Source organism: Aquarana catesbeiana, linkage group LG01 (genome assembly GCF_042186555.1).
Source record: "Aquarana catesbeiana isolate 2022-GZ linkage group LG01, ASM4218655v1, whole genome shotgun sequence".
NCBI classification, from domain to species: Eukaryota; Metazoa; Chordata; class Amphibia; order Anura; family Ranidae; genus Aquarana; species Aquarana catesbeiana.
This window is the reverse complement of record NC_133324.1, coordinates 930,400,800-930,426,018: the sequence shown is the minus strand read 5'-3', so window position 1 is coordinate 930,426,018 and position 25,219 is coordinate 930,400,800. Positions and strand designations below refer to the sequence as shown.

Genomic DNA, 25,219 nt, shown 5'->3' with positions numbered 1-25,219 from the left:
ATGACAATTGTGGCAAAACCGCACCACATTTTAGGTGCCATTAAAAATAAATGACACACTTAAGGCCCGTACACACAATCAGACTTTTTGACAAAAAACATGCAAATTAGCTGTTGTAAGGCAACATCCGACCGGGTGTACGCTCCATCGGACAAACTTTTTCAGTTTTCATCTGACTTTTGTTGGCTGTGCGAACAGACAAAAGTCCGATGGAGCAAAGTCCGATCGTACACAAAACCATCGGACTTTTGTACAAAGTACAAACACACATGCTCAGAACCAATGTAAAAGATCAGACAACAGTACAGAAGTTGACCGCCGGGTGGCGCCGGAGAATTGAACATCCTCTTTTGAAGTGTCGTCAGTACGTTGAAACGTCACTACGTTTCTGTTTGTTGCCTGAAAAGTCCTGCCGTGTGTATGCTTAACAAGTTTACGGCCAACGCCCTTTGTACAGAAATCCACAGGAAAGTTTGTACAAAGTCCGATCGTGTGTATGATGCTAAACACACATGCTGCATTTTGGCAGCGCTGCAGGGCTTTGGAATCGTGGGGAGAATCACAGCGATTCCGCTCGTGATCCCAAAACTCTAGATGTGAACGGGGCCTAAGTGGGAACCTGAGCTGTCAGTGACAGTTGGAATTGAGAGCCAGCAGCCATGCAAAGTGTTGGCTGTTGACTTACAAAGGGGGTGGGGGGGGGGGGTGATAGTAATTAGGTCTAAAGAACGGGGGGTATAACCAAAATTGATATTTATTATCAAATTGAACAGATTGATCAGTCAGCTAGTGACAGTGATCAGGCTGAAATTCTCCCTCCTATAGAATACAGTATACACAATGGAATGCATTTCTAAGGCATTTCAAAAATCTTATGTAACCAGAACCTGCCATTGGTTATCTCTTTAATTATCTAATTAATTAATGTCTTAATGGGATATCTGGAAACAGAACACTGAAACCTTTTAATGGTAACATCTATTTATTTGTTATGAGCATTTAGTTAATCACACTGAAATCAAAAGAATTGTGATGAACATATAATAAATGTTTTAGGAACATTCAAATTTCTGTCTCTGTGGACTAATTTAATCCATTATTGGTACAAAAAATATATAAATAAATGTCCGGCGCTACTAAATCATTAATTATTCCAATACAGTATGAAAGTCCATAGATTAATATGCACATATAAAGGCCAAAAAAGAATCCAAATGCCAAACATTTCCTGATACCATATAATTCTGAGACATCAGATACACTTCTTAGTTCTTCCACATTAAACTCCACCACGTGTGCTTATAAAATGCGCACTCACCACAAGTATTGACCCCTGATTAAGGAAGGTTGAAAACGCTTAATTTCCATGAGATTTTCAACCAGAGCGGGTCTGATATTCTTCCTTCACTTTCCAACAGCAATTCCCACTTTCTCCACACTCCGGGAAGAATGCCAAATATAATTAAATCATTGTGCAGTATTTACTGAATAAAACCTTTTCCATTAATCATAAGTACAACTCACATGTAATGGTGCCCTTAGACCGGATCCAGTGCACACAGCTCCGTTTTTGGAAGCCCAATCCGTTGCTCCGCTTGCATGGGCCACTAATTAGGAACGATTATATTGAAAAAGAAATAAAAAATTCATTTATGATAAATATTGTAGTAATAACTTATAATGTGTACTCACTAAAAATACATTGTAGTTTTCTTTTAATGTAATTAAAGAATCTGTTACAACATTTCTTTTCAGATGAAATAAGTGTTACACCGCGAGATGAGGTTCTCATCGAAATTGATGACAAGGAGCCTCTAATACCCAGTCAGGTATGAATACAAACTGATTTCCCTTTTTTAATTAATCAATTCCAAAGAACATAAGTTTCCTTTAACTCTTTTTGCTTAGGGTGTGCCATTATCAGAATGTAAAGAAACCCGCAGAAGCAGCTGTGGTTTGTTTACATGTTGTAGAGCTGGATTTGGGCTCTATAATATAAATGGTTGGGGCGGTCATAAAGTCATCTGATCGCAGATGCACAAACAAACACAAAAGTGAGGATATGGCAAACATTGGTACATAAACCTCAAATGTGCAACACATATTAGGTATCTCTGCACACGCTTGAATAAGAAGGCTAATTCTAGGGCCTTTATTTAGGGTTAACTCTAAATTGAGGAGTTTTAAAGATCCTAAAACAACATCTATGGAAAATGTGTTGTGCTTGGGTTAAAGTTATCTGTGTGGCTATGAATGGTGGGGTGTGTTTCTGACAGTCATTGGAGCTCAAGAATTTGCTTGGATAAATAACAAAAGATCTACTAGATATATGACCTGGATAAATGGGAACCTTCACAGACATAAGGAGCCAACCCATAGATAAATCTCCATTCACCCAATACACTCCCAGTTTACTATATCTGACATGGTAGTAACAGCTCTGCCTTTCCACTGATGTCAGCTTAGATGAAAGCTGTTTCTATCTCTTTACCTTAAACTTGAAACTCCCATCTTCCCAGTGTTCCCCAGTGTCTCCCATTGTTCCTTGGTGTCTCCCAGTGTTCCCGGTGTTCCCCAGTGTCGCACAATATTCCTTAGTGTTTCCTATTGTCCCCTAGTGTTTCCTAGTGTTCCCCAGTGTCTCCCAATATTCCTCAGTGTTTCCCATTGTCCCCTGATGTTCCCTAGTGCCTCCCAGTGTCCACAGTGTTCCCAAGTGTGTTCCCAAGTGTCTCCCAATGTTCCTGGTGTTCCCTAGTGTCTCCCAGTGTCCACCATGTTCCCTAGTGTGTCCCAGTGTTCCCCGGTGTGTCCCAATGTCTCCCAATGTTCTTCAGTGTCTCCTGGGGTTCCCTAGTGTCCACAGTGTTCCCCAGTGTGTCCCACTGTCTCCCAATGTTTCTCAGTGTCTCCCATTGTCCCCTGGTGTTCCCCAGTGTTTCCTAGTATGTCCCAGTGTTCCCCAGTGTCTCCCAATATTCCTCAGTGTCTCCCTTTGTCTCCTGGTATTCTCTATTGTCTCCCAGTGTACCCGGTGTTTCCCAGTGTGTCCCAGTGTCTCCCAATGTTCCCCAGTGTCTCCCATTGTCCCCAGATGTTTCCTAGTTTCTCCCAGTGTTCCCCAGTGTGTCTCAGTTCCTCAGTGTCTCCTATTGTCCCCTGGTGTTTCCTAGTTTCTCCCAGTGTCCCGGTTTTCCCCATTGTGTCCCAGTGTGCCCCAGTGTCTCCTAATGCTTCTAAGTGTCTCCTATTGTCCCCTGGTGTTTCCTAGTGTCTGTCAGTCCCAACTATTCCACAGTGTTTTCCAGTGTTTTAGAGATAGAAAAGGATTAAGCCCCATTCACTTCTTAGCATTTTGTAGCTCGAAGCTCCAAAACACTCAACAACCACAATCCCATGGTTTTCAGTTGAGGCTGTTTACACCTGAGTGTAGTGTCCCTTAAAGCTTTTAGCTCAAAATTGTGCTACAAGCTTCAAGCATTTTTGGCTCCAGTAGATTTCATCTGGAGTGCCTAAAAAAACTAACAACTATCTTTCTATTGGCAAAAAAAAAAGATTACTCAAGCCTCAGACACCAGCAAAAATGTCTGTACAACTGCAGAATGACTAAAGATGCTCAATTCAAGAGTGAATGTTGCCTTATGGGAAATGTAAAAGCATCAGGCCCAGGTGTATGGAGAACCTGGAGTTCATGTGTACATTGGACTTGTGCTCCTGGTGGTGTTGGAGACCATAAAGTTGGGTGATGTTTATAAATTGTGTTATTTTGCTCTGGATTATGGACGGTGTTAGCGTCTGACCTCACAATGACCTCTTTACCACTTCACTGGGTCCCAGTATATCGCTATAGATGTCTGCAAATTCCTCATATAGTCAGCCACTTCACCCATTTACAAGCCTTTGGCTTTTGTGGTCACCATTTTACTACAATTTCCTGAAACTTTGCCAGTATAGACCATCTGGTAACCTTAACCTTAACTTTGCCAGGAACTTTATAAGGCGTATTAAATTTCACCACATGCATTCTCGACAACCCCTTCTCTTATGAGATCCTTTGTAGATTAATCTGTAGAAACAAAACTAAATATACAGGTGCCAGGAAGGTTCACAAAAGATGGATTTCACAGCCCTGAGATGATTATAGCAAAATAGGCTGAAAAAGACAAATATGAAGCCTTTCACAAACTACAGATATTTTAAAGCAGCTGTGTATTCATTAACCCATTCCTGCTTGCCCAGGCACCCCTTTAAATACACTCTATTACCACAAGTATTGGGACACCTGACTTTACACGCACATTAACTTTAATGGCATCCCAGTCTTAGTCCATAGGGTTCAATATTGAGTTGGACCACCCTTTGCAGCTATAACAGCTTCAAGTATTCTAGGAAGGCTGTCCACAAGGTTTAGGAGTGTGTCTATGGGAATGTTTGACCATTCTTCCAGAAGCGCATTTGTGAGGTCAGGCACTGATGTTGAACGAGAAGGCCTGGCTCGCAGTCTCCACAAAAATTCATCCCAAAGATGTTCTATCGAGCTGAGGTCAGGACTCAGGTGCAGGCCAGTCAAGTTCCTCCATCCCAAACTCACTCATCCATGTCTTTATGGACCTTGCTTTGTGCACTGGTCCAAATCATTTGGTGGAGGGGGGATTATGGTGTGGGGTTGTTTTTCAGGGGTTGGGCTTGGCCTCTTAGTTCCAGTGAAGGGAACTCTTAAGGCATCAGCAAACCAAGATATTTTGGATAATTTCATGCTTCCAATTTTGTGGGAACAGTTTGGGGATGGCCCCTTCCTGTTCCAACATGACTGCGCACCAGTGCACAAAGCATGGTCCATAAAAACGTAGATGAGTGAGTTTGGGGTGGAGGACCTTGACTGGCCTGCACCTCAACCTGATAGAACATCTTTGGGATGAATTAGAGTAGAGACTGCGAGCCAGGCCTTCTCGTTCAACATCAGTGCCTGACCTCACAAATGCACTTCTGGAAGAATGGTCAAACATTCCCATAGACACACTCCTAAACCTTGTGGACAGCCTTCCCAGAAGAGTTGAAGCTGTTATAGCTGCAAAGGGTGGGCCAACTCAATATTGAACTCTACGGACTAATGCCCCGTTCACACGGTCGGACATTGATCGGACATTCCGACAACAAAATCCTAGGATTTTTTCCAACGGATGTTGGCTCAAACTTGTCTTGCATACACATGGTCACACAAAGTTGTCGGAAAATCCGATCATTCTGAACGCAATCCGATCATTCTGAACGCGGTGACGTAAAACACGTACGTCGGGACTATAAACGGGGCAGTAGCCAATAGCTTTCATCTCTTTATTTATTCTGAGCATGCGTGGCACTTTGTGCGTCGGATTTGTGTACACACGATCAGAAATTCCGACAACGGATTTTGTTGTCGGAAAATTTTATAGCCTGCTCTCAAACTTTGTGTGTCGGAAAATCCGATGGAAAATGTGTGATGGAGCCTACACACGGTCAGAATTTCCGACAACAAGGTCCTATCACACATTTTCCATCTGGGATGCCATTAAAGTTCATGTGCATGTAAAGGCAGGCATCCCAATACTTTTGGTAGTTCAGAATGCCGGGAAAGGATTGGTAATCATGTGACTATTGTCTTTAACAGCAATATAAGCAATGTACTTATTAGTGCTTTCTAGAAAGCACTAATAAGTACATTTTGGTAAAATATGTAGCTAATATTTTTCTTTTTGTGGTTTTGTGCTTATGATGTCTGAATATTTGTTGTGTTTTTAATGAAAAGTTTTTTCCTGATTCTGTGGATTCTAAGTGTAGCTAACGATTCGTTTTGACTTGTAGTTTGCGGATGGCGTCTCATCCATTATTAACATATCTACTTCCCAGTCCAGCCTTCATGTATGTATTGTGGATGTGCTTCAAACACGTGTGTCTTGTTTCATTTAACACACAACATTGCATGATCCCTGTGACAGAAGATTGTGATGGTGTCACTGTTTCACATGGGGGGTGCTTGCAGAATACTAACAGAGAACCAGATATGATTGACTTAGGAAACTGAGATATTTTTCCCTCTTATGTTGCTTTACATGAAGATGAATTCCATGTATGGTTATTAATACATAGTTACATTGGTCTAGCTTGGACAAATGTAACTATGTATAAACCAGTGTTTCTCAACTCCAGTCCTCAAGGTGCCCCAACAGGTCATGTTTTCAGGAATTCCCTCAGATTAAAGTGGTTGTAAACCCTTACAGACCACTTTTACCTACAGGTAAGCCTAGATTAAGGCTTATCTGTAGGTGCAAGAAATATCTCCTAAACCTGCACGGTTTAGGAGATATTTGCAAAAGACAGGCACAGATGATTAGGGCACATGTGCCGTAGACAACGGAGCACAGGTGCACTGAGCGTGCCGTTTCTAGCAGCGATTGTGCCGTTAGCGGCGGCTCCCGTGCATATGCACGGGAGTGACGTCATCGCGGCTCCGGCCAATTACAGCGCCGGAGTCGTGATACCTGGAAGGAAGATGGACGCTTTGTGAAAGAGGGGACAGCGTTGACATCGCAGGCTCCTGTGTCAGGTAAGTGACACATTATGGGCGACTATTCCATGCATAGTCACCCATTATGCTTTACCTTTGCAGGGAAACAAAGAGGAAGTAAAACCCATCAGGATTTACTTCCTCTTTAAAAAGCTGGGGTAATTACTAAGACAGTTAAACTGATCAAATCACCTGTGCAAAATAATGGTAAGCCTGAAAACATGACCTGTTGGGGAGCCTTGAGGACTGGAGTTGAGTAACACTGGCATAGACCATAACTGTGGGATCCCCATGGAACATGGAAATCACTCTAGTATACAACGTTACTCCAGGGATCTCCACTAGCTTCCGGGTCCCGTGCCAAGCGGCCCCCCTGCTGTATTGTGAACACAGGAGTCTGACCGCTCAGCACGGGAGCCATTCAGAGAATGCTTTGCTTTTTCTTAATTAATGAAAAGAACTCTCTGATTGGTTGAGGTGGAGAGGCGGGAGTGGTAACTGGTTCTCTGTAAACTTAAGCTGGCCATACCCTAGTAGACATTTGACAAAGGTTTGTACCAACATTCGTACATTTAATGACTTGACAGAGGTCATTCAAAAGCACTAGTTGGAAAATTGAACGTTCTTAAAACAAAACATTTTGAAAGAAATCCTACTGGTGTATGGCCAGCTTTACTTGGCTTACTTGGTGCTTGTATATCGGTCAGTGTGTTGCTTCCCCATTCGTCTGGTAGATGTTCCAGTTTGTTTTTCACGCTTATGTGTAAAGTGCCGTCTCGTATGCAGCTTTTGTTCACCTGGTTTTATGGAGTTCAGACCAGGGGCATTATTTGAAAGCAGTGGTCCTATGTGCAAAAAAGTTCAGTCGCCCTGCCTAGGAAAAAAAAAAGTGTGGTAATAAAATAACTGGGTGTAGATTTCATTCAGCTGAATATTGACTGTGGCTTGAAGGGGATGCAGAGTGAAAAGGGTGTAGTAGCAAGTGAGGCAGAGTTTAGGGGTCAGTAGTAAGTGAGGCAGAGTTTAGGGGTCAGTAGTAAGTGAGGCAGAGTTTAGGGGTCAGTAGTAAGTGAGGCAGAGTTTAGGGGTCAGTAGTAAGTGAGGCAGAGTTTAGGGGTCAGTAGTAAGTGAGGCAGAGTTTAGGGGTCAGTAGTAAGTGAGGCAGAGTTTAGGGGTCAGTAGTAAGTGAGGCAGAGTTTAGGGGTCAGTAGTAAGTGAGGCAGAGTTTAAAGGTCGGTAGTACGTGAAGCAGAGTTTAGGGGTCAGTAGTACGTGAAGCAGAGTTTAGGGGTCAGTAGTACGTGATGCAGAATTTAGGGGTCAGTAGTACGTGAAGCAGAGTTTAGGGGTCAGTAGTACGTGAAGCAGAGTTTAGGGGTCAGTAGTACGTGAAGCAGAGTTTAGGGGTCAGTAGTACGTGAAGCAGAGTTTAGGGGTCAGTAGTACGTGAAGCAGAGTTTAGGGGTCAGTAGTACGTGAAGCAGAGTTTAGGGGTCAGTAGTACATGAAGCAGAGTTCAGGGGTCAGTAGTACGTGAAGCAGAGTTTAGGGGTCAGTAGTACATGAAGCAGAGTTTAGGGGTCAGTAGTACATGAAGCAGAGTTTAGGGGTCAGTAGTACGTGAAGCAGAGTTTAGGGGTCAGTAGTACATGAAGCAGAGTTCAGGGGTGAGTATTAGGTGAGGCAGAGTTTAGGGGTCGGTAGTAAGTGAGGTGCAGTTCAGGGGTCAGTAGTAAGTGATGCAGAGTTCAGGGGTCAGTAGTACATGAAGCAGAGTTCAGGGGTGAGTATTAGGTGAGGCAGAGTTTAGGGGTCGGTAATACGTGAAGCAGAGTTCAGGGGTCAGTAGTACGTGAAGCAGAGTTTAGGGGTCAGTAGTACATGAAGCAGAATTTAGGGGTCAGTATTAAGTGAGGCACAGTTCAGGGGTTGGTAGTACGTGAAGCAGAGTTCAGGGGTCAGTATTGAGGCAGAGTTTAGGGGTCAATAGTACCTGAAGCAGAGTTCAGGGTCAGTAGTACGTGATGCAGAGTTTAGGGGTCGGAAGTAAGTGAGGCAGAGTTTAGGGGTTAGTATTAAGTGATGCAGAGTTCAGAGGACAGTATTAAGTGAGGCAAAGTTTAGGGGTCAGTATTAAGTGAGGCAGAGTTCAGGGGTCAGTTGTACGTGAAGCAGAGTTTAGGGGTCAGTAGTAAGTGAGGCAGAGTTCAGGGGTCAGTAGTAAGTGACTGTGTTCAGGGGTCAGTAGTAAGTGACTATGTTCAGGGGTCAGTAGTAAGTGACTATGTTCAGGGGTCAGTAGTAAGTGACTATGTTCAGGGGTCAGTAGTAAGTGACTATGTTCAGGGATCAGTAGTAAGTGACTATGTTCAGGGGTCAGTAGTAAGTGACTGTGTTCAGGGGTCAGTAGTAAGTGACTGTGTTCAGGGGTCAGTAGTAAGTGACTGTGTTCAGGGGTCAGTAGTAAGTGACTGTGTTCAGGGGTCAGTAGTAAGTGACTGTGTTCAGGGGTCAGTAGTAAGTGACTGTGTTCAGGGGTCAGTAGTAAGTGACTATGTTCAGGGGTCAGTAGTAAGTGACTGTGTTCAGGGGTCAGTAGTAAGTGACTGTGTTCAGGGATCAGTAGTAAGTGACTGTGTTCAGGGATCAGTAGTAAGTGACTGTGTTCAGGGGTCAGTAGTAAGTGACTGTGTTCAGGGGTCAGTAGTAAGTGACTGTGTTTAGGGGTCAGGAGTAGGTTGCCCAGCACCTCTACAGGTATTCCCCAATATTATTAATGATGAGATGGAGTCATTATTACTGTGAACCCGTTTAACATAAAATGTGACGTATTCCTATTCCTAGTGTTCTGACACTGCCATTGCCAGCATCCTGATACATGGTAGATTTCCCCATTGGCAAGCTTTGGTATAGAGTAGTTAGAACATGACACCTAAGAACATCATAAAGCAACTCTTCCTCCAATTTTAAACTCTGAGAAGTGAAAGCCATGTCAGATACCATCTCCTATGCAACCCTCCAAAACTGGTGTCACTTTTATTCTATGATTTAAAGAAATAGGGGTTGATTTACTAGACAAATACACTGTGCATTTTGCAAAGGAGATTAGTAAATGAGCAGAAACTCTGCTGACTTCCATCATCCAATCATGTGCAAGCAAAAATGCTTTTTTTTTTAAATTTTCCTTGAATGTGATTGGGTATACTTTGCAAAGTGAAGCTTCTCCTCATTTACTAAGCTCTGGAGCAACTTTTCAAAGTGCACAGTCTATTTGCCTTTAGTAAATCCCCACAATGTCCCCTTCATGGTGCAGTTAGTGTCTTTATAAAGGTTACCTCTCATCCTCCCCTTCTTGTTAGAGTTGTACTAACCTTACCAGTCAGAACCGAAATCCAAGGTGTTGGCTCTTAGGGGAGCATTTGCATTACTCGCTGGTCATGTGACAGTATTCAGAGCTAGTAATTGGTTGCTAGACCTGAGCATTGTTACATTGAAGGAGGTCACTGCACCCCCTTTCATAGAAGGGCTGTTAGAAGAATTGTCAATGTCTGCGATAGATGCTAGACCAGCAGGAGAGCACTGGTAGGTGAGTATAACTGGTGCACGGGGATGGGGGCCCTTACAAAGGCAATGCCATTTTGCCTTGCATGGGCAAGGTAATGGTGTGTCTTTAATTCCCATTCCCCATAGACATGAATGGGACTATACACCTTTAGTAGAGTCGCTATGACTGCATCCCTAGCACCTCATTTATCTTTTCTTGCTGTTTGTGTTCCCTTAGCTCTGCTTTTTATTTGTTCTTTGTATATAAATTGTTTAAAATATTTGTTGATGGGCATAGCCAGGGGTCTCCAAACTTTCTAAGCAAACTGCCATTTTATTGTATCAGAATTAGGGGGTAGACTGTGGGCAGTGAGAGTAGAAAATGCTCTGGCATCAGTGGGAGTAAACCATGCCTCGGGTTTAGAGGTCAGTGGGAGTAAAAAAAAAAAATAACATAGCGCCTATGGTCAGTAGGAGGAAGAATAGTGCCCCATCATTGGTATTTGTGGGAGGAATAAACTCCCCATCATTGGTATTAGTGAGAGGAATAGTGCCCCATCATTGGTATCAGTGGAAGGAATAAACTCCCCATCATTGGTATTTGTGGGAGGAATAGTGCCCCACCATTGGTATTAGTGAAAGGTATAGTGCCCCATCATTGGTGTCAGTGGAAGGAATAGTGCCTCCTTCATTGGGATTAGTGGAAGTAATAGTGCCCCATCATTGGTATTAGTAAGCGGAATAGTGCTCCATCATTGGTATTCGTTTGGAGGAATAGTGCCCCGTCATTGGTATTCGTTTGGAGGAATAGTGCCCCATCATTGGTATTAGTGGGAGGAATAGTGCCCCATCATTGGTATTAGTTTGAAGGAATAGTGCTCCATCATTGGTATTAGTTTGAAGGAATAGTGCCCCATCATTGGTATGAGTGGGAGGAATAGTGCCCCATCATTGGTATTAGTTTGAAGGAATAGTGCTCCATCATTGGTATGAGTGGGAGGAATAGTGCCCCATCATTGGTATTAGTTTGAAGGAATAGTGCTCCATCATTGGTATGAGTGGGAGGAATAGTGCCCCATCATTGGTATTAGTTTGAAGGAATAGTGCTCCATCATTGGTATGAGTGGGAGGAATAGTGCCTCATCATTGGTATTAGTGGGAGGAATAGTGCCCCATCATTGTTATTAGTTTGGAGGAATAGTGCCCCATCATTGGTATTAGTTTGAAGGAATAGTGCCCCATCATTGGTATGAGTGGGAGGAATAGTGCCCCATCATTGGTATGAGTGGGAGGAATAGTGCCCCATCATTGGTATGAGTGGGAGGAATAGTGCCCCATCATTGGTATGAGTGGGAGGAATAGTGCCCCATCATTGGTATGAGTGGGAGGAATAGTGCCCCATCATTGGTATGAGTGGGAGGAATAGTGCCCCATCATTGGTATGAGTGGGAGGAATAGTGCCCCATCATTGGTATTAGTGGGAGGAATAGTGCCCCATCATTGGTATTAGTGGGAGGAATAGTGCCCCATCATTGGTATGAGTGGGAGGAATAGTGCCCCATCATTGGTATGAGTGGGAGGAATAGTGCCCCATCATTGGTATTAGTGGGAGGAATAGTGCCCCATCATTGGTATTAGTGGCAGTAATAGTGCCCCATCATTGGTATTAGTAAGCAGAATAGTGCCCCATCATTGGTATTAGCGGGACAAATACTGCACCATCATTGGTATTAATGGGAGGAATAGTGCCCCATTATTGGTATTAATGGGAGGAATAGTGCCCCATCATTGGTATAAGTGGAAAGAATAGTGCCTCATCATTGGTATTAGTGGAAGGAATAGTGCTCCATCATTGGTATTAGTAAGAGGAATAGTGCCCCATCATTGGTATTAGTTTGGAGGAATAGTGGCCCATCATTGGTATTAGTTTGAAGGAATAGTGCCCCATCATTGGTATGAGTGGGAGGAATAGTGCCCCATCATTGGTATGAGTGGGAGGAATAGTGCCCCATCATTGGTATTAGTGGGAGGAATAGTGCCCCATCATTGGTATTAGTGGATGGAATAGTGCAAGAGGCAGCATCTGGTGTAGGACCCCCTCCCCCATAATTATCACATGATTTAGATTCGGGGATCACACCACCAATAGCTTAATTCTCCAGGATCCACCAGAAAGTGAAATATACAGGGATAGACTCTTTAAAGCCCAACTCCTACCTTTTGGGCCCCCCAAACCCCCGTTATGCATAGGATTGTAGTGTCTTCTGTGAACTACAAAACTCCTCATTCCTAGATAATAGAGATGAACAAAAGTGAAGGTGTTTGTCCAAATCAGGAGAGCAGCCTCAGGTGACAACTCTGCTCCTCCGAGGATAGGGTGGGGACAGCATTGTCCCCCTAGGGCAGGGAGTGTATTACTGGCAGAGTAACCAGGTGAAAAGAAAGTAAAAGAAAGCTAATGCAGCCGCCACATCTAAGGACAGTTGAGTGACAACATATTACATTTGGGTTTAGATACACTTAAGAAACTGTAGCGATGAACTAACTAACATCTTTTGTTTTATGGCTGCAGAAGACTCTGTGGGTAAGTAGGTGGTGGGCAGAGCCGCTATAATAATGGCACAGGGACACCTTGAATGTTTTCTTTTTTGGGACTTGTGAAATGTCATTTATGAAAAAGCCACACTGAAAACAAAGGGGTTGATTTACTAAAGGAAAATAGACTGTGCACTTTGCAAAGTGCAGTTGCTCCAGAGCTTAGTAAATAAGCAGAAGCTCCGCTGACTTCCATCATCCAATCACGTGCAAGCAAAAATACGTTTTTTTTTTCTTGCACGTGATTGGGTATTCATTGCAAAGTGAAGATATACCTTATTTACTAAGCTCTGTAGCAACTACACATTGCAGAGTACGTCGTCTATATTCCTTTAGTAAATCATCCCCAATGTCTATTCACTATGTTCATTTTAGGGGCGAATGGCCAGAAATCCAATAAGCCTCTCATAGAATTTCTCCATGAGGTCAGTGTGATAGAATTCTCTGGATTATTTAAACAGACATTATTATTTCATGAATCTGCTTCAACCTCTCTCAGTGCAGAAATGTAGAATCACTGCCGAGTTATTCATAAGCTATTATTTTGGTTAAATAAGTGAGAAGTTCGGTTTGGGGGGGTTTCTATAATGGAAATATCTGGAGCCCAAAGGCAGTTCCAATGTTCACCAGTAGAGGCAGAGCGACCCTACCCTGAACACATGTACACTGGACGTTTTGCTAACTCTAAAGCCTCGTACACACGATCGGATTTTCCGTAGACAAAACCTCTGACTTTTGTCCGAAGGCGTGTGCCTGGATTTTGTCTTGCATACAAACGGCAAGGAATTGTCGGCCAACAAACACAAACGTAGTGACGTACTACGTGGTTTGTCAGCTCTTTAGCGCCACCCTTTGGGCTCCTTCTACTAATTTTGTGTTATGCCCCGTACACACGGTCGGACATTGATCGGACATTCCGACAACAAAATCCATGGATTTTTTCCGACGGATGTTGGCTCAAACTTGTCTTGCATACACACGTTCACACAAAGTTGTCGGAAAGTCCGATCGTTCTGAACGCGGTGACGTAAAACACGTACCTCGGGACTATAAACGGGGCAGTGGCCAATAGCTTTCATCTCTTTATTTATTCTGAGCATGCGTGGCACTTTGTCCGTCGGATTTGTGTACACACAATCGGAATTTCAAGGATCGGATTTTGTTGTTGGAAAATTTTATAGCCTGCTCTCAAACTTTGTGTGTAGGAAATTCCGATGGAAAAAGTCCGATGGAGCCCACACACGATCGGAATTTCCAACAACAAGCTCCGATTGCACATATTCCGTCGGAAAGTCCGACCGTGTGTACAGGGCATTAGTAGAAGTTTGGTGAGTGTTGATTCGCGCTTTTCAGTTTGCGCTTTTCATTTAGTGCTTTTCAGTTTGTTTCTGAACGGCCGTTCGTCAACCAGACATGTTGTGGAATCGGAGGGGATAACGTGTTATTTATTATTGGCCTTGGAGTTATTGCTTTGACCCAAATCCAGTCCAGGAACAGGAGGAGGAGGATTTCTTGGACCAAAAATTGGTTGCTTTATTAAATGTGACCAATTATGTCATATGCTTTTGCTGCGGGAGCTCCAGGAGAATAATCCGGATGATTTTGGGAATTATCTCCGGATGACGGACCCTGCTTTCACCAACTCTTCGCATTGGTGACCCCCTATATTAAGAAGCAGGACACATGCATGAGGCTTTTATTTTTTGGTTGAATAATAATGATTAGATTTGGTATATTTTGTATATTTTTGGATGCATAGAATGCACTTTTTGGTTAAGTTCTATTGGCAGATAGCATGTCATTTATTTATTTTTTTAATGCTCAATAAAAAAATTGTGTAGAATAATACTTGGCTATGTGTTTTACTTCAAATGACAGTTTGGGAGTAGGCAGTTACATTTGATCTTAAAAACTACGGGATAATGGTGTTGTGGTAACTTGCCCAAATAAAAAAAAAAAAAAAAAAACATAATAATATTATTCTTGATATCACTAGAAAAAAAAAGCCTTTGAAAATGTGTTTGCAATAACTCCATCAGTATCACCAGCAAAGCAGCTTCATTATTATCCCATTAAAGAAGAAGAGAATTGTGCGCTGCATTTCGACATTTCATAATTTGCCGCGTCACGAATGTTAATTCTCCATTATAAACGCTAGTTTACAAGACCAACCGCTTCCGACTCGTCCTTGCTTCCAAGCATGCGTGTTTGTACTTTGTACTTTTGTCCGACGGACTTGTGTACACACGATCAGACAACCCTACAACAAACATTTGTTGGCGTAAAATTGGAGAACCTGCAAACCAACATTTGTTGGCGGAAAGTCCGACAACAATTGTCCGATGGGGCGTACACACTGTTGGACTTACCGCCAACAGCCTGACATCCAACATTTCCCGTCGGAAAGTCCTATCGTGTGTATGGGCCTTAAAGCCGCGTACACGCATTCGGATTTTCCGACGGGAATTGTGTGATGACAGGCTGTTGGCGGAAAATCCGACCGTTAAAATGCTCCTTCAGACAATTTTTGGCCAACTTTCCCTGGACAAATGTTGGATGGCAGGTTTATAAATTTTCCGCGGACAAATGTCTGTTGTTAGATTTTCCGAGCGTGTGTACACAAGTCCGTCGGACAAAAGTCCAAAGTACAAACACGCATGCTTGGAAGCAAGGACGAGCCAGAAGCGGTCGGTCTTGTAAACTAGCGTTCGTAATGGAGAAATAACATTCGTGACGTGGCAAATTATGAAATCTCGAAATGCAGCGCACAATTCTCTTCTTCTTTAATGGGATAATAATGAAGCTGCTTTGCTGGTGATACTGATGCAGTTCTGCCAAACTCATTTTCAAAGGCTTTTTTTTTTCTAGTGATATCAAGAATAATATTATTATGTTTTTTTGTTTTTTTTTTGGCAAGTTACCACAACACCATTATCCCGTAGTTTTTAAGATCAAAGATACAACTATGTTGGTGTCCCTTGTCAATTTTACATTGTATTTTTTTTAATGTAACTGCCGACTCCCAAACTGTCATTTGAAGTAAAACACATAGCCAAGTATTATTCTCCATAATTATTTTTATTGTGCATTAAAAAAAGAAAACAAATAAAATTAGACATGCTATATACCAATAGAACTTAACCAAAAAGTGCATTCATCCAAAAATATAGAAAATATAACAAATCAAATCATTATTATTCAACCAAAAAATAAAATAAAAGCCTCATGCATGTGTCCTGCTTCTTAATATAGGGGGTCAGCAATGCCAAGAGTTGGTGAAAGCAGGGGTCCGTCATCCGGAGATAATTCCGAAAATCATCCGGATTATTCTCTCGGAGCTCCCGCAGCAAAGGCATATGACAGAATTGGTCACCATTAATAAAGCAACCAATTTTTGGTCTAAGAAATCCTCCTCCTCCTGTTCCTGGACTGGATTTGGGTCAAAGCAATAACTCCAAGGCCAATAATAAATAACATGTTATCTCCTCCGATTTCGTAACATGTCTGGTTGACGAACGGCCCTTCAGAAACGAACTGAAAAGCGTGAACTGAAAAGCACGAAATGAAAAGCACGAAATGAAAAGCACAAAATGAAAAGCGTGAAATGAAAAGCACAAATCAACACTCACCAAACTTCTACTAACACGAAATTAGCAGAAGGAGCCCAAAGGGTGGCGCCTGGCAATAGAACTTGCTCTTTATCGGCTCGTAGTACGTCAGTACGTTCGTGTTTGTTGGCCGACGATTCCTTGCCGTTTGTATGCAAGACAAGTTCCTGGCCAACGCCCTTTGGACAAAAGTCTGATGCTTTGTCTGCAGAAAATCCGATCGTGTGTACGAGGCTTAATGCCCCGCTGGAGAGGAAAAAATCTATTACTCTCTATGGAGATGGTTCACATCTCTACTCCAAAACGCCTGAAGCCAGAAGCTCCAAAACGCCTGAAGCTTAAACAAGCTCTGGAACTCTTTTTTTAGGCAGAGTCGGGCGGTTTTCTGCTTTTTACATTGGTGACCTTTTGACCTGTACAAAATCGCAGTAAAATCGCACTACTTTCTGCCTGAAAATGCTACGCTCAGGTGTGAATGGGGCCTTAAGCACCATACACACTATCAGATTTTCTGCTGATTTTTTTTTCCTTCAGATTTACCAAAACCATATAATACAAGGTCAAACCTTAAGAGTTTCAATTTGTATGCAATCAGGCAGGCCCTTGCACTACATGGTTTTGGTAAATCTGAAGACAAAAATCAGCAGAAAATCTGATAGTGTGTATGGGGCTTTAGGGTACTTTCACACTGGAGGCAGTTTTCAGGTGTTTTAGCATAGCTCCCAACTGTCCCTGATTTGGAGGGACTGTCCCTGATTTAGAACAATGTCCCTCTGTCCCTCATTCCTCCTCATTTGTCCCTCATTTTTGTCTGATCTATATAGGTGTATACAAAAAAATACACTTTTTTATCTATCAAAAAGTGTTTTCCAGAGCTAAACCTTCTTCTATCTGATTTCTAAATTGCTGCATTTCTAAATTCCAAAAGCCAATATAAAGGAATAGTAGTGGTAAAAAAAACACTTGTGGGTTTAACCAATCTTGTTTTTTTTGTACAATTCTCCTTTAAGGGGGCGTAGCAAGGGGTGTGTCCTATGCCTGCAGACTTTTGCTGATAGATGTCCCTCATTCCCATCTCAAAAAGATGGGAGGTATGGTTTTAGCGCAAAAAATAGCGCCTGTAAAGCGCCTGAAAACTGCCTCTTAAGACTCCCCAGTATGAACGTCAGAGTGTTTTCACACCCCGGGGGTGGGTTTGCGGGACGGGAAAAAAAGTCCTGCAAGCACCGTCTTTGGGGCGGTGTAGGAGTGCGGTATACAGCGCTCCTAAACCACCCTTTCCCATTGAAATGAATGGGCAGCGCTTCCTGAAAAGGCGCTATTAACCCTTTCTTTGGCCACTAGCGGGGGGGGTTAAAAGCGCCGCTAAAACAACGGTAAAGTGCCGCTAAAACTTTACTGCTAACAGACCCATCACCCCAGTGTGAAAGTACCCTAAAGGTAGCAACATTTTGGCAAAACAAAAACGTTTGACGTTTGTAAACACATCAAGCACTTGAGCATTAATTCATTTTATTGGACAGAATAATAATTTTTTCTGGCCGTTGAAATAAAATGATTCTCAAACGCTAAACGAGCTTAGCGTTAATGCTCGTTTAGACGCATTTACATCTTTTCTGACAAAACACCGCTGTTCCGGGACGTGCTGGTTGTGGGATTTTTTTTCTACCTCTAAGCTCCCTTGACTATAAACTCCTCTAAATGCCTATCTATGCATGGACACATAGGCTAATATGCAGGGGCCTCTAGAGGCCACGGAAAAAACACCAGATGCCCCTAGGAGCAGCAGAAAAAATGTCCAGTGTGCATGAGGCCTAAAGAGACTCTGTCATCACACCATCCTTTTCATTAAAAAAAGTTCTCATAAGGTTATATGTGCATTTAACAAATTTAGGCATATTATTTAGTTGTAAAATCCTCCCTTGTGTAGACATCCAAAAGGCCTGAGACTGCTGCTGGGTGCCGCCATCTTGGATGTGTTATCAGCATCCCCAACAGACTCAGAGCTGTCACTCAAGTGATACCCTATAGCAGTGATGGCGAACCTTGGCACCCCAGATGTTTTGGAACTACATTTCCCATGATGCTCCACTACACTGCAGAATGCATGAGCATCATGGGAAATGTAGTTCCAAAACAAATGGGTTGCCAAGGTTCGCCATCACTGCCCTATAGGAAACTTTCATAAACCTTTTTAACATAGAGGAACCCTTGAAATACCTTTCTTGTCTCAGGGAACCCCTGCAGATAGTTACTATATCTACACATCAGATTATATTAGTGTGATGATCAAAAGGAAGAACGCTCCTTACATTAGGGGCAGTAGGAAGAATCCCCCCTTATAAATAGCTTAACCACTTGCCGACCAGTAGCCGTCATTATACGACGGCAGGTCGGCTCGTTCCCCCTAATCACCTTACTGGTACGTCGGGTCCTTTATAAACCATAGCCGGAGGCACGCACACGCACCCACTGCACGACGGGGGGACCCAATGCGTGTGGCCGGCGGCCGCAATGTCCACCGGCCACCAGTGATCGCGGGCACGAGAGGCAGAACAGGGATTTGTGTATGTAAACGCACAAATCCCCGTTCTGACAGGAGAGGAGAGACAGATCGTTTGCTCCTAGTAATTAGGAACAGCGATTTGTCCCCTCCTCCAGTCAGTCCCATCCCCCTACAGTTAGAAACACACACGAGGTAACACATTTAACCCCTTGATCGCCCCCTAGTGTTAACCTCTTCCCTACCATTGACATTCACACAATAATCAGTGCATTTTTATAGCACTGATCACTGTATAAAATGTTAATGGTCCCAAAAAGTGTCAAAAGTGTCACCGCAATGTTGTAGTCCCGCTAAAAATCGCAGATCACCACCATTACTAGTAAAAAAATAATAAAAATGCCAGAAATATATCCCCTATTTTGTAGACACTATAACTTTTGCACAAACCAATCAATATACGCTTATTGCGATGTTTTTTTACCAAAAATATGTAAAAGAATACATATTGGCCTAAACTGATGAAGAAATTAGTTTAAAAAAATTTATTATAGCAAAAAGTTAAAAATATATATTTTTTTTTTCAAAATTGTTGCTTTTTTTTTGTTTATAGCGCAAAAAGTAAAAACTGCAGAGGTGATCAAATACCCCCAAAAGAAAGCTCTATTTGTGGGAAAAAAAGGACGTAAATTTTGTTTGGGTACAACGTCGCACGACCGCGCAATTGTCAGTTAAAGCGATGCAGTGCCATATCACAAAAAATGGCCTGGTCATTAAGGGGGAAAATCTTCCAGGGGCTGAAGTTGTTAAAAGATCATTGGTGTCAGTCAGTGGCGGCTGGTGCTATATTTGTTGGGGGGGAGCAGCAAACAAGCCACCCACTACCCCCCCAAGCCCCGGTCAGTCGGATCAGCTGCACCCCCCCCCCCCGACCCAGATTGGTCTGATGGATCACCTGCAACCACCACCCAATGTGCCCCAGGCTCACCCTTTTTTTAAGCCAATTGGAGCCTCAGGCTCTAATTATGTGCTTCTAAAAAAAAAAAAAAACCCACTGGAATCCATGGGACCGGCGCCCTGCATGTAGATTAGGAGCAGAGCGCATGGATTAGGGGGGTGGCGCCCTGGGCAGGCCACCACTGAGAAGCAGAAGTTGTTCGTTGCTCAAGGAACCCCTAGCAACCTCTGGAGGAACCCTCCCCAGGGCTCCACGAAACCCTGGTTGAGAAAGGCTGCTCTGTAGTATTCCCCTTCATTACTCCCCCTGGCAGCTGCATAAAAGATTATGTAGGGAGCAGTGGCGGCTGGTGTTTTTTTTTTTGGGGGGGGGCGGCAAACAATCCACCCACTGCCAATCCATCTGCGGCCCGAGCCCACCCTCTTCTGAAGCCTATTAGAGCCTCTGGCTCTAATCACGTGCTTCAAAAGAAACCCTGATTAGAATCCATGTGTCCAACTCCCCGCATGTAGATCAGGGGGCCAGACGCATAGATGGGGGGGCGACACCAGTGTGCCCCTAATGGAAGGGCCTCCATTGGTAGGGAGGTAAGGATAGGGGCAAGGTAGCTGAGCCAGCACAAGCAGTAAATAGACACCACAGATGAGCCGAGGGCTATGATGTGCAGGGGATGAGGCTGTCCTTGACAACGCTAGCGGGAATTAGCAAATATATGTAACCATTTGTATTTGGTAATTCCCTCTAGTTCTTTCGAATTGTTACATTGTATCTCTCCACCCAGGGGCCATAATATGGTAACATTATGTTCAGAAAACATTTGTACAGAGGAGAAAACATTCACTTTTTTTTTGCCCATTGTACATGCAGATTTGCAGGATGAATGGGCTATGCAAATGTTTTTATAAATAGATCCCTTAATGTTATATTTTATTTCACTTACCAGGAAGAAGAGTTTATCGACTGGTGGAGTAAGTTCTATGCATCCATTGGAGAGAAGGACAAGTGTGGGACTTATTTGGAAAGAGGTTTTGACACTTTACAGGTAAGAAATGTCACCAGAGAGAGGAAAAAAAATCTTTGGCAACAAAAATACGGTGTGATTTATAACACCTCTAGGCCAGGATTCAGCATACTCGGGAATACCGCCAGGAGGGTTAATCGCACAGTCTATTCACCCCTATGGACTGGTGGGTGTAAACCGACTTGTGTCTGTTAACACCTGCCTGCCTCTGATCCAATCCAGTCCGCTAAAAGAAAAAAAAACGCAAGAGGTCTCCATCTAGATCAGTGGTTCTCAACCTTTATAGTGCTGTGATCCCTTGATAAAATTTCCCAAGTTCTGGGGACCCCTAACAGTAAAATTTTCGTAGTGTGGGTTGTCAGCACCCAAGACAAGACAAGTAATTTGCGGCCCTAACCCACAGACATTTAGCACTCCCTGAGTCCTTTCCACTCGTACAGTAATAAAACCCCTTATGGTACATCTTAGGATGTACCACTCTCTCTTTGTTCTCCTTTCTTTCCCTTTCATCTCTCTATCCTAATTTCTTGTTTCCCCCCCCCCCCATCTCTCTCTCTAGCCGTCTTTCTTGTTCTTTCTCCTATTCTTTCTCGCCCTTTTTCTTTGTTCCTTCCCCTCTTCCCCTCTCCCTTCCATGTATTCTCTATTTTTATTCCTTCTCTTACTCCTTGGTTGGGGGGTACGGGGAATGGCGGAGTGTTGGGATGAGTGGCAGTGCTGGTGGGGGGAATGGGATAAGTGGCGGAGTGTTGGGATGAGTGGCAGTGCTGGTGGGGGGGGGATGGGATAAGTGGCGGAATGTTGGGATGAGTGGCAGTGCTGGTGGGGGGAATGGGATAAGTGGCGGAGTGTTGGGATGAGTGGCAGTGCTGGTGGGGGGAATGGGATAAGTGGCGGAGTGTTGGGATGAGTGGCAGTGCTGGTGGGGGGGGGATGGGATAAGTGGCGGAGTGTTGAGATGAGTGGCAGTGCTGGTGGGGGGAATGGGATAAGTGGCGGAGTGTTGGGATGAGTGGCAGTGCTGGTGGGGGGAATGGGATGAGTGGTGGAGTGTTGGGATGAGTGGCAGTGCTGGTGGGGGGAATGGGATAAGTGGCGGAGTGTTGGGATGAGTGGCAGTGCTGGTGGGGGGAATGGGATAAGTGGCGGAGTGTTGGGATGAGTGGCAGTGCTGGTGGGGGGAATGGGATAAGTGGCGGAGTGTTGGGATGAGTGGCAGTGCTGGTGGGGGGAATGGGATAAGTGGCGGAGTGTTGGGATGAGTGGCAGTGCTGGTGGGGGGAATGGGATAAGTGGCGGAGTGTTGGGATGAGTGGCAGTGCTGGTGGGGGGAATGGGATGAGTGGTGGAGTGTTGGGATGAGTGGCAGTGCTGGTGGGGGGAATGGGATGAGTGGTGGGGGGAATGGGATGAGTGGCGGAGTGTTGGGATGAGTGGCAGTGCTGGTGGGGGGAATGGGATAAGTGGCGGAGTGTTGGGATGAGTGGCAGTGCTGGTGGGGGGAATGGGATAAGTGGCGGAGTGTTGGGATGAGTGGCAGTGCTGGTGGGGGGAATGGGATAAGTGGTGGAGTGTTGGGATGAGTGGCAGTGCTGGTGGGGGGAATGGGATAAGTGGTGGAGTGTTGGGATGAGTGGCAGTGCTGGTGGGGGGAATGGGATGAGTGGTGGAGTGTTGGGATGAGTGGCAGTGCTGGTGGGGGGAATGGGATAAGTGGCGGAGTGTTGGGATGAGTGGCAGTGCTGGTGGGGGGAATGGGATAAGTGGCGGAGTGTTGGGATGAGTGGCAGTGCTGGTGGGGGGAATGGGATGAGTGGTGGAGTGTTGGGATGAGTGGCAGTGCTGGTGGGGGGAATGGGATAAGTGGTGGAGTGTTGGGATGAGTGGCAGTGCTGGTGGGGGGAATGGGATGAGTGGTGGAGTGTTGGGATGAGTGGCAGTGCTGGTGGGGGGAATGGGATAAGTGGCGGAGTGTTGGGATGAGTGGCAGTGCTGGTGGGGGGAATGGGATGAGTGGTGGAGTGTTGGGATGAGTGGCAGTGCTGGTGGGGGGAATGGGATGAGTGGTGGAGTGTTGGGATGAGTGGCAGTGCTGGTGGGGGGAATGGGATAAGTGGTGGAGTGTTGGGATGAGTGGCAGTGCTGGTGGGGGGAATGGGATAAGTGGTGGAGTGTTGGGATGAGTGGCAGTGCTGGTGGGGGGAATGGGATAAGTGGCGGAGTGTTGGGATGAGTGGCAGTGCTGGTGGGGGGAATGGGATGAGTGGTGGAGTGTTGGGATGAGTGGCAGTGCTGGTGGGGGGAATGGGATAAGTGGCGGAGTGTTGGGATGAGTGGCAGTGCTGGTGGGGGGAATGGGATGAGTGGCGGAGTGTTGGGATGAGTGGCAGTGCTGGTGGGGGGAATGGGATAAGTGGTGGAGTGTTGGGATGAGTGGCAGTGCTGGTGGGGGGAATGGGATAAGTGGTGGAGTGTTGGGATGAGTGGCAGTGCTGGTGGGGGGAATGGGATGAGTGGTGGAGTGTTGGGATGAGTGGCAGTGCTGGTGGGGGGAATGGGATAAGTGGTGGAGTGTTGGGATGAGTGGCAGTGCTGGTGGGGGGAATGGGATAAGTGGTGGAGTGTTGGGATGAGTGGCAGGGCTGGGGGGAGTTCTGATCAGCCAACTTAGGTGCTCTTGATCAAGGTCATCTGCTGATCTGAGAACTGTAGTGGGGACTTTTAATGGCAACTATAATCACAGGTAGGTGTTACTCACTGTGTCTCCGACTTTGTGGTGTCTCGTAGCAGTGACACCTATGCCGAAATCAGGAGATAGGGTCTCCTCCAGCCCCTCCCACTTCACATTCCTTACCAGTCAGCTGATCTCCAGTCTCTGCCCCCCCAGCCATGCCGTGAACTGAATGGGCGGCTGCAAAGAGGCTGAGTGGGCGGCCGCAGGCTCCAGGAACAGCCCAGCTGGGCAGCCATGGGCTCCAAGGAACAGCCAGGATTTGGTGACCCCTGGCAAATCGTCATTCGACCCCCCAGGTTGAGAACCACTGATCTAGGAGGATCAGATCGGAGGGTAGTCTTTAGAGCAGACCGGGCTCTGTCCGTGTCCGCACTGCAGAAACTGAATGGTCACAGGCCTGTCATCTGTCCGTTCTGCTCTGATGAGCAGGGCATCAGTGGACAGATCCCCTGCAGATCTAAATGGAGTCTGCCCCAGGCGAAAAGGGAGTAAAGTGTAACGCTTTGTTGAGCAAAAAAAAAACAATTCCCGCTAGGTGATTTATTTACATTGCAAGGATTAAAAAAAAACGTGGTTGAAGATTCCTTCCTTTTTTGTGTTCTGAAGAAATAGTAGTTTGTTTCTCCATGTCCATTCCAGACCGATTCTTGAATGGGAGGATCAGCATTCTTTATAACCAACTGAGCAATCTCAGTATTCAAAGGAGAAAAGCTGCAGTGTCTGCATCCCTTTACTAGACCAGCCTTAGAGAGTATCTCACCAACAATGAAATTCCTATTGAAGAGGATGTCTGAAATTTGACTTTATATTAGTGTTGACCTCCAAGAAAATCAGCGAGCCAATCACACAAGCAGGGAATTACGTTTCTGGGGGCGCTCTGTACACCGGTGGTCTACAGAACGCCTTCAGGTTACCATATTGCAATAAGGTTTTTAAGAGTTTTAGAAAAGAAAAGATTGAAAAGTAAAAGGTATTTTTGAATATCATTACTTTACAAAATGTTTTGTGAAAGAATTTTGCTATAGGATGACAGTGGTGCCAATGCACCAATCATCACGCATTGCACTGTTTATTTATTTTTTTGTAACCGCCCACCGCACTTATACTGCGGCAGGGTAGCCCTGCTGTGCTGGATCATGTATATGTACGTGACTTTGGATTTGTGGCTAGGGGGCGCGCGAGTACGCACCCACCGCCGCAGTTGTGCTGCCATTCACTGCAGCACAAGACGATCAGCGGGTCCCAGCCAATGATTTATGGCTGGAACCCATCGATCGACTGAGCAAATGACAGAAGAGAGCCCTGTGTGGGTAAACAACACAGGGCTCTCCACTGTCAGCAGTGATGTGCCATTTCTTTTTCTTCTCCCTGGAAAGCAAGGAGGGAAAACTGACACATTGCTTAGTAAAAACAGCACACAGTACACACACTAAACATTGTTAGGCACACATTTAACCCCTCGATAACCCTAGATGTTAACCCCTTCCCAGCCAGTGCCATTAGTACAGTGACAGTGTATAGTATTAGCACTGTATTAGTGTCGCTGGTGATGTCAGTGGCCCCTCAGTGTCAGTTAGTGTCAGATTCCTGGCCACACTATCGCAGTCCAATTATAAGTCGTTTATCACTGTATCAGTGTCAGTTAGTGTCAGATTTCTGGCCACACTATCACAGTCCAATTATAAGTCGCTTATCACTGCCATTAGTAGTATT

General features: G+C 44.7%; 1 protein-coding gene and 1 long non-coding RNA gene across 7 annotated transcripts in view; one reads left to right on the top strand and one right to left on the bottom strand.

Moving 5' to 3' along the window:
• DYSF (dysferlin) overlaps nucleotides 1–25,219 on the top strand; it is a 395,589-nt gene that overhangs the window by 309,163 nt on the left and 61,207 nt on the right. For 3 of the 6 annotated variants that reach the window (XM_073611045.1, XM_073611046.1, XM_073611048.1), the window contains 3 exons: nucleotides 1,756–1,829; nucleotides 5,842–5,898; nucleotides 20,695–20,793. In XM_073611045.1, the coding sequence (XP_073467146.1) occupies nucleotides 1,756–1,829; nucleotides 5,842–5,898; nucleotides 20,695–20,793 (230 nt within the window). The remainder of the gene's footprint in view (nucleotides 1–1,755; nucleotides 1,830–5,841; nucleotides 5,899–20,694; nucleotides 20,794–25,219) is intronic. The other 3 variants (XM_073611050.1, XM_073611047.1, XM_073611049.1) reach the window with 1 other exon arrangement.
• LOC141120980 (uncharacterized) overlaps nucleotides 1–25,219 on the bottom strand; it is a 91,040-nt gene that overhangs the window by 64,990 nt on the left and 831 nt on the right. The window contains exon 2 of the long non-coding RNA XR_012240128.1: nucleotides 1,525–1,607. This is a non-coding gene — a long non-coding RNA (uncharacterized lncRNA). The remainder of the gene's footprint in view (nucleotides 1–1,524; nucleotides 1,608–25,219) is intronic.